This window comes from Agelaius tricolor, unplaced genomic scaffold (genome assembly GCF_023055355.1).
Source record: "Agelaius tricolor isolate 1412-34295 unplaced genomic scaffold, bAgeTri1.0.p SCAF_5, whole genome shotgun sequence".
In the NCBI taxonomy this organism is placed as follows: domain Eukaryota; kingdom Metazoa; phylum Chordata; class Aves; order Passeriformes; family Icteridae; genus Agelaius; species Agelaius tricolor.
In genome coordinates, this window is record NW_027269265.1 from 52,682,246 (window position 1) to 52,691,793 (window position 9,548).

Below are 9,548 nucleotides of genomic sequence, written 5' to 3' on the forward strand. Positions count from 1 at the left end.
AGGACCAAAGCACCAAGCATTGCACAACACAATGCTGAAACAATAAAGGTTTGTGTGGGAAAATCTCCCAAATTTGAAGGTTTTCAATTCTTTGGGAAACAAAGAAGAGACAAAAACCCCTCAGGATAAACCCCACTGCTTGGATGGCTGGGATGGGATTGCTCACAGGGCTCCTCAGCTGGACTAGACACAAGGTACAGAAGATACAAACTGAGGCACCTAAATTCTTCCCATAGGAAGTTTAATATGCAAGAATTACACAAAAATCCTTGCTCTTTGTTTAATGCCACTTCATGATTCTAGTTGATGTAAATACCTTTTAGGTAAAATAAAATACCAAATAAACTATCAAGTTTTATGTTTGTAGAACAAAATTATGGAAAATGAACAGAATAAAACTTTCCTGAACATACCTGGATGACATTCAACAACTTTGTGTTTCCTCTGTTCATTTGTCCTTCTTTTCCCACAGTTTTTCTGACCAATTTTTTCCAATCCCTGGCTAAAACTGGTCACCCTGTACAAGAACTTAAGAGCTATCATCACTAATGGCCTCAAGTTGTGCCAGAGGAAGTTTAGGTTGGATATTAGGGAAAATTTCTTCATGGAAAGGGACATCAAACCCTGGAACAGGCTGCCCAGGGCAGTGGTGGAGTCACCACCCCTGGAAGGGTTCAGAAAACACATGGATGTGATACCTGAGGTTGAGTGGTGAACATGGTGGTGGTGCTGCACTGATGCTTGGACTTGATCTTAAAAGCTCTTTTCCAACCTAAATTCCATGATTCTGTGACTCAGGTGGCTTCCAGTTTGTCAGCGTGACTTGAGAAGGTGACACAATCCAGCCCGCCACCTGCAGAGCCACCTCACACAGCTGCTGGCCCACACCTGCACACATCACTCCCCAGCCACTCGCTGCCTGAGCACACCTTTCTCCCCCAGTTTTCCCAAGAGCAACTTCATGGTGTGATGGGAAAGAGTGAAAACACACACAGGAACTCTTTTTCCCCTGCTCTCATATGGGAGGAAAAAGAAAGCACCATCAAGTCCCCAGGCAGTGTGCTCTGTCCAGCTTCCTGACAGAGGCACAAGCAGAGCAATTCCAGCAGGTCCTGGATGCCACAAAATAAGGAAAAACTGTACAAAAGAGGACTGAACAAAGCCTGTAGTGGTCTGAATGCTGTTTGCTCACCTAGCAGCAGATGAATGGGCCTGGACAGAACCTCATTTAAGGAATGAAAACAGGACACAGAGTAGACACCAATGTTCTATTTTTACAGGTAAGCAGAGAAAAGATGTAGCAATTTTGGCAAAATCCCATGGAAACAAAGACCCTAAGGAAATAGAGTCTCCCACTTCACAAACAAGATGTGGCTTTCCAGACTGAAAGTATTTCCTGATGGTGTCAACATCAAATCCCCAAGCTGGCTTGTCAGAAATGAAGATTTAAATCATCAAAGCTAATTGATCATTTAATATCTATCAAAGCACAAATTTCATTTCAAATTCTGGTTTTCATTTCCATCAATGCCAAAGTTCTGTAAGCTGGGCTCCAGAATGCAACAGCAGAAGACCCAGCAAAACCCACAGCAGTCTGTCTTTTCAAATCACACTGAATTCTTGAAACAGAGCTAAAAAAATGGATTCACACAGAAAAGAGAAAATTTCCCTACTTGATGATTTGTTAGAACCAAAATATTGTAATAGCCTGGTAAGAAAACAAAAATGCAGCCCCATTTCTTTAGGGCACTGGAGAAATGCTGCCCACAATTCCAAGAGGGAAGGAAAATCAATTATCTGAAAGTTTATTTATCTACTTTCCAATAATTTTGTATGTTTGAGCCTGCAACAATTTTAAAAAGAAAATTTAAATCTGGTTATTCCTTTCCACACTCAGCTTTAAGCCACACCTGCAGCTCAGAAGGAAGGAGGAGTCCAGACTCCACCCTACAGCTGGTTCCTCAGAGGGGTCCCACATTAACCATCTGCATTTTTCAGTGCCCTAGTCCACAAAATTCCAGCAAGAGACAGCAGCAGTGTACTCCCAGAGAGGAGTATTTCCAAGAGAACAAAACCCACAACATAAGCAGCACAAAAGGGAACAAATAAACAATTGTAGGACCATGTTGAAAAAAAAAAGCTGAGCAAACTTTCTGAACACAATTCCAGCGATGTGAGCAGGAAGAAAACAAGGGCACGCTGTGCACCAGCACAATGCCAACCCAGAGCAAGGGCTTCAGCTCCAGCAATTTGTATTCACAGCACCAATTTTTGGGGGGTTTTGAGGAGATTGTTTCCCACATCTGTAAACTGAGGGTCTACAGAAGCAGTGAGAAAATGGAGCAGCAAAAATATAAGGGAGTGTCCCAGTTGCTTCTGACAACCTTCATCCATTCCATCCACACAGAACCTGACACTGCCACTTCACGGCCACTTCACAGTCACTTCAGAGTCCAGGACAGAGGTTCAGAGGGGTGTTTCATCCAGGTCACAGCCATGGAAATCCTCAGCCTGCTGGCTCTTCATCCATCCTGTTTGCAAACAGACCTTCCCCTTCATTTCCTGCTGAAGGAAACACACCCAGACAGGACAGGACCTGTTAGTGCACAAAGGACAGGACTGGTACCACACACTCCCCTGAGCAAAATGAGAGGTTTGTGGTTATTCATATGGGCTTTTCTATCTGACAAGATGACACTCCAACAAGCCAAGCCATTTCCAAAAAAATTAAATACATTCATTCCCAGAATCCTAAATCAGAGCTGACTCAAAGACAGTCTGCCAAAGCTCAAGAAACAAGAGCTGTTTCCCTGAACAGAAATGTTTAGTGAAGCCTATTCAGCATTTTACTTTGCCAGTTCCACTACAGCTGTGCATTTCCCCACACATTTTCATCTTTTTCTTTTCAATAATCAAATGCTCTTTGCCAAAAGACACAACTGCCTGGCTGGCTTGATCAAACAGATGTGTCACACACACACTTCAGCAGAAAACCAAGGGGAAAAACCCTTTCTGAGAGACAGTATTCCTGAAACAAAAAAAAAGCTCACCACTGGCTGTTCCCAGTCCCTAAGCCCCATTTTGCCTCACCTGACATTGCAAAGAATCAGAAGGTTCTGGACAGCAGGAAGGGTGGAATTCTCATTCTGTCCTGTCACCAGGTGCCTGTCCAGCACCACATGGACAGCATCTGGGCTGCTGGCTGAACACAGGAGGAAAAACAGGGATTGCTCAGTGCCAGGATCACACCCCTGATAAACCCAACACAACACACAACTATTATGGCCAGACAGATTTGCTGGGTGCTGATCTATCACCCCAGCAGAGAGGAGCACTCAAGCCCCTCATCCTGAAAAAAATTCCCTAGGAAATCCTTTTCTGAAAGGGACTGGGTCCTTGATTCAGTTAACAGCAGGTGGGTAAAGTACACATATCAGAGACTTTTCATAACGAAAAACTCAAAGTATGTATTTGAAAACTACAATTACCTCACAATACAACACAAACTCATCTTATGCCAGACATGAGCTGTGATCACCAGGCTACAAAAATTAAATACTCATTTTCTGGCCAATTACAACACCCCAGTGTGCTCAGATCTACCAGCAACTGCTCAGCACCCTAAACAGAACTTTTAAATTTCCTCATTCCAGACAGACTCCCAGACTGGTTTGGGTTGGAAGAGATCCTAAAGCTCATCCAGTCCCATCCCCCTGCCACAGGCAGGGACACCTGCCACTACCCAATGTTGCTCCAAGCCCTGTCCAAGCTGGCCTTGCAAATGAGCAGTGATGTATTGGTAAATGAGGGAATGGGAATTCCAGGTGAGAGATCCTGCCAGAGTCCTGCTCAGCTGGATACAACCAGTACACAAACACTCATTTCCCAAGGCAAACACAAAGTGCCCATCCCAGACACCAGGCATGACCCACCACTGAATGTAGCTCCAGAATCCTTCACAAAGTCCTCCACAATAATGGACAAACTGGCAAAATTCGGCTGCCTCACCAGCTCGTACACAGAGGGCTGAAATAGATCAAAAGGAAATTAGTTTGGCTGGCTTTTTTACAGAAAAAGCCAAGCAAAACCAGCACATATTTCCCTGAAATTTATATTTCTGTTCCCTCTACTATTGACCCAGCCAAATGATCACAAGCAGCTTTGATGGATTTTGTGCAGGGAGCAAACTGGAAACTCTTAAGAGAGTTAAGTAAAGAGGAAATAACACCACCAAACAATTTCTGCAGGTGTGATTAACTTCAGGAGGGCACAGACCTGTCTGTCCGTGGCACACAAATATTTGGACACAGGTGCTGTGCCACCTGCAGAGTCCAAAACCAGTAATCCATGCTGGAATGAATATGGGAAACAGCTTACAGACAGAAAATTTAGGAGCACTTAGAATTCTAATTCACAAAAGGAAGGACTTTAATTTTATGGTTTCCACAGCAACCATAGCTAGGCCACAACATGATTTAAATTATTTCATCATGGACTGTAACAATCCACAGAGAGTCATAAATAATCCTTAACTCAAAGAGAAGCACATGAGAACACTAATAGCTTTTGTGAGTCACAAAATCCTTACTTCTTAACTTTCCATGTAAATTTTCCAGGCTAGAAAGCTGTACTAGGGCAATTTGCATCACTCTGACACTATAAAATGGGCTGTGAGGTCAGAGCACACAAAATAAAATATCAGCAGTAACTGGCTGCTTTAATTGCAAGCCAGTTTGTACAAACAGCCTTTTTCCCTACTTTTTTTTCTAAGACTCCCTCTACTTTTTAAAAAGAAAGAGTACTTTGAGAAATATAACTTATCCCCAGCATTCATTAAACAAACAAAGATTTTTTTATAAGTCCTCGACAGCAAATGCAAAGAGCTGCAGCAGGAATTTCCAGCTCCTTTTTCTCTTTTTGCTTCAGTTTAAAGTTTACTGAACAATCAGAGGGAAAGCATTCCCCACATGCCACTTCAGTGGGACAAGCCCTTCATGCACCCAGTGCTGGGCCGCCTGTCAAAAACAGCTCTGCACATCTTGCACAAGCCAAGGGCACCAAACTGATAATTTATATTTACAGGAAGTTCAAAACCACCAGAAACCACACAGCAAAAAAAGCCCCCAAACAGCAAAAACAAGGTAAAAGCTTGGCTTACCCCTGTCAGGCTGTATCCCTGGAAAACCCAGGATTTATCCTCATTGGTGGCACAACACAAAGCTGCCACTCCCTGTCCCACAGCACAGATAGGCTCTAGAAAAGAATTAAAGCACATTTGTGAGCATCTCCAAATACTTGAAACACAGGTGAGTGTGGTGAGCCTCATGCTGCCCTCCTGCAATGAAGTTATACTGCACTGATAATGCTCCTTTAGGCTGTAGGGGCTCTCCTGCACACTGCAGCAGCAATTATTGCCTAGCATAAGAATTGCTACAATTATTACAGTATTACAACTATTTTGTTATTATTACAGTAAGAGGAAGAACAAGAATTGCAGATTTTAACTCCAAGTTCAGAGACAGCTCCACAAATGTTCAAATGTGGAGCACACCCCAAGTCTTGATTAACTGCAGCCTTAATGATGATCCTGGGACATTCCACACTTGGCTCTGAGCCTTGAATGCTGCTGATTTGGACAGAGCCACTTCTGTACCACTGCAAGGCAGCAAATCCTTCTTCTGAGACAAGATCTGAAAAGCTACTGGCATTGCTCCTTAAGATACTTTAAGACCTCAGACCTCTTTTTCCTTTTCAAGTCTCCCTTTTTCTTATTTAACAGACATTAGGACACTATTTTTTTTTCCTTTTAGGACTCCTTTTTACCTTTTTAAGACATTTTAGGACACTTTTTTTTTCCTAAGTCTCCTTTTCCTTTTTTAAAGGCCCATTAAGCCATTTGTTTTCCCCCTTGACATCTCCTTTTTCCTTCCCCGTTTGGAATGCTCTTTAGCCATGCAAACACTCTGAAGTCTCTGGAAGGCAGCCACCCTGCAGAGGCAGCACAGGAGCCCTGTTTCATTCACCCAGTCCCCGAGGATGTTCACCTACTGCTCTCAGTGCTGAAGTGCTGCAGGATCTTGGCCAGGTACCCACTGTTGGCCAGGTCAGTCACAGCCCCGGGGCAGTTTGGGATCAGCAGGGCGTGGTACCGAGCCCCTGGGTGGGAGGAAAGCAGGAACTGATTGCAGGACAGGTAAAAAACCCAAAAAGCCTGATTATAAATCCACTGCACGTTTGGAAAAAAAGGACAAACCCACATAAATCAGTTAAAAGCTACCTAAAGAAACTAATAAAGCTACACAGAAGAGAGAAAAAGGTCCTTCTTAGGACAAGGGACACACATTTTTAATGAGCCAGGCAAAACTTACAACTGTTCTGTCTGCTGGCTCCTACTCCAGCAAAATAATTATTTTTAACAAGTAACAATGTGTTGTGTGCTTGTGTACACACAGACATTATTTGTATATATTACATATACAATTAAAAGAGAATGACCATTCCAAAATAAATAAGAAAATTGCAAAGCAGTTGCTTGGACTTCCTCTTAAATAAAAAGTAAACCAACAACTGCAGCTATTGAAACACAACTTTCCTGCCTCTTCTGTGTCATTCTTCCCTAAAAATCCTGGCCCTTTGCAGGCCCTGTCTCCCAGACAGGGCCGTGGTGACACCCTTACCATCAATGGACTCCAGCTTGGCGGGGCTGGCGTAGGATTTCATGCGGAAGTCCTGGATCCAGCGCGTGTTGCTCTCGTTCACATCCACAAAGTCAATGGGCTTCCCCTGGGGACAACGTGGTGACACACCCCGGTCAGCATCACTGCACAGGCATCCAGGACACTACTCAAGGATGGCCACGTGGGAGTTTGAGATGCTTTCAGCTCTCAAAAAACGTGAAGTTTTCTGTTTTTCCCACTGAATTAGGGCTAATAGTTTTCCCTCCACTCTGTGTGGAAACAGATACTGGATAGAGAAGTGCAAACCCACCCTACAGAAAGGCTGCAGTCACTTTGGTATTAAAAAACCAGAATTAAACCAGTCCCTTAATATCTACGGCAAATAAAACAGCTCTCAATAAATTTATATTACATTAATTATATTATTTTTTTTAATTACAACTGAGATATCGATTGGTTTCAGGCTGAAATCACAGCATTTGTCCATTTTCACTCACCCCAGGTGTTGCCACTTGCAGGTTAAAGGCAGAGCTGGCCAGAGTAAAGCAGTGAAGGAATGACTGGGCTGAAACACCTGGAAAACAGATTCCAATACCTTAGGGAAACAACAGTGATAGTTTAATGCAGGCCACACTTTATCCAGTGTGAAAAACGCCAATCACTTGTTTTTAAAATTTTAAAAGTTTAATTATAATAAAATGGCTATAAAAATAGTAATACAATTATAGTAATAATAATTTGGGCAATTTGAATTAGGACAATATGAGACAACAGAAACAGAGTTATGGACGTCGGGGTACCTTTTTCTGGGCAGCACAGCCCAAAAAAGGACCCCCATTAACAGAGAATTAACCCTTAAAAGCAATAGCCTGTTGCATAGTCATACACTTCATACATGATGCATAAATTCCATTCAAACAAAGGATTTCGTCTGGTCATCGTCTACTTCTTCCTCCTAATCCTAAGGCACCTTCGATCTTTAGCTAGGCAGGAAGAATTCAGTTTCTTCTGATAAGAGAACAATAAATTCCTCTTCTCTGAAAGATTTAGGTGTCCTGTGGCTGCTATCTGGTGCAGGTGCCTCATTCCTTTCTTAAAAAAAATATCCCACTTACATAGTTCTTATTTTAACTACCAAAGTTACCTTTTAACTACAAGACTACATTTATCATATTATTAAAATGTTAATACAGTATTATGAATCAATACAACAAAATACATATAGTAAATATCTAAATGCCATACAATATGCACTTTTCACATCAGCAAAGTACACAAGCTTGGGTGTTTGCTCATCTTGAAAGCTCTAAATAAATTCAGATTATTATTTTGTTAGGATTTAATGATTTTAAGACATCAGAAATGGGCAGCCTTCATTACAGGCGAGCTGTGTGCTGAGGAACAGAATCCTGGAATGATTTGGGTTAAGAGGGACCCTAAAGTCTTGTACCAACCCCTTGCCATGGGCAGGGAGCAGGGACACCTTCCACTGACCCAGGTTGCTCTAAGCCCTATCCAAACCGGCCTCGAACACTTCCAGGGATGGGGCAGCCACAGCTTCCCCGGGCAATCCGCACCAGAGCCTCAGCACCCTCACAGGTAAAAGATTCTTCCCCCAAACACCCAATCTGAGCCAACCCTCCTTCCCCTCAAAACCACTAAAGCCGCACGCAGAGGAGCCGAGCAGCACAGCTGCACATGGCGGCCACACCTGCAGCGCAAGACGGGCACGAACGGAAAAGCGGCACAGCTGGGCAGGGAGGGCACACGTGCGGCTGCACAGCCCGGCTCCGGTGACACCCACAGGGGCAAGGGAGCCCGGCTGCAGTGACACCCACACGGGGGACACACACGGGCAAGGGAGCCCGGCTGCAGTGTCACCCACACGGACAAGGGAGCCCGGCTGCAGTGACACCCACACGGGACATCCACACGGCTGCACAGCCCGGCTGCAGTGTCACCCACACGGCTGCACAGCCCGGCTGCAGTGTCACCCACACGGGACACCCACACGGCGAGGGCCGTGGGCCGGCCACACGCGGGACAAGCCGCGACAGCCGCACCGGGGACAGCCCCGCCCCGCCATGCCCCGCCCGCCGCGGCGCTGGGAAGGGACGGGGAGAGCGGGACGCCCGCAGTGGCCGGAGCGGCGGCTCCCCGCGAACCGGCGGGGCTCCCCCCCGAGAGCGTCTCACCCGCGGTGGCGGCGCTGGCGACGATGAGGCAGGAGGGCTTGGCCAGCCGCTCCGACATGGCGGGGCCGGGGCCTGAGGGCAGCGGCGGAGCCTCGTGCGGCCGCGCGTGCGCGGTGCCGGGAGCGCGGAGGGGCGGGGAAAGCGCGCGAAATCCCGAGGGAGGCGGAAAAGCGCGGGAAGCGCTGAGGGGGCGCTGCCGCCGCCGGGAGCTTTGAAAGCCCTCGGGTGTCCCGAGAATCCCGTGGTGCCACGTCCCATCGGCAACTGTCACTGTTTCCTTAGTTCCCCACCTTCGTAAACCTCAGTGTTCCGTTTCTGCGTTTGCATCTCTCATCCCTGTGTGAATTTAATCGGTTTAGCCCTTGCTGGCTGCTGGTGTGTTGCAGACACAATGCAGTTATAAAATGAAAGGTGTAAAATAAAGACAGCGCAATCCTGCTATTTGCTTTATTTGTTTATTGGAAAGGGTTTAATTTCTAGCCTGGTTTCCTAAAGGAAATGTAGCTCATGCCACCTTGTCCGTCTCTTCAATCATCTGTCTGTCTCCTTTTCTCTCCAGAGCTGTGTTCCGAGTCCGTAGGCTGGTTAATCTGGATGTTCCTCACCGCTCCAGCTTAGATACCAGAAAATTTTTTTTTAAAAGGAAAAAAAAGCATCTCATTCAGTTTCACTGGGG

The 9,548-nt window shown here is 45.4% G+C and overlaps 1 protein-coding gene across 2 annotated transcripts; it reads right to left on the minus strand.

Annotated features, from left to right (window-relative positions):
- Window positions 1–1,254: 1,254 nt before the first annotated feature.
- GATD1 (glutamine amidotransferase class 1 domain containing 1) lies at window positions 1,255–9,026 on the minus strand. 2 transcript variants are annotated; one of them, XM_071428008.1, is made up of 8 exons: window positions 8,873–9,026; window positions 7,175–7,251; window positions 6,678–6,783; window positions 6,049–6,156; window positions 5,159–5,253; window positions 3,933–4,026; window positions 3,091–3,202; window positions 1,255–2,562 (listed from the first exon to the last, which is right to left on the minus strand). In XM_071428008.1, the coding sequence occupies exons 1-8, from the start codon at window positions 8,928–8,930 to the stop codon at window positions 2,556–2,558; spliced, it is 657 nt and encodes a 218-aa protein (XP_071284109.1). In that variant the 5' UTR covers window positions 8,931–9,026; the 3' UTR covers window positions 1,255–2,555. The 2 variants fall into 2 exon arrangements, with proteins under 2 accessions (XP_071284109.1, XP_071284108.1); XM_071428007.1 differs by having other exon boundaries at window positions 1,255–2,565.
- Window positions 9,027–9,548: the final 522 nt, after the last annotated feature.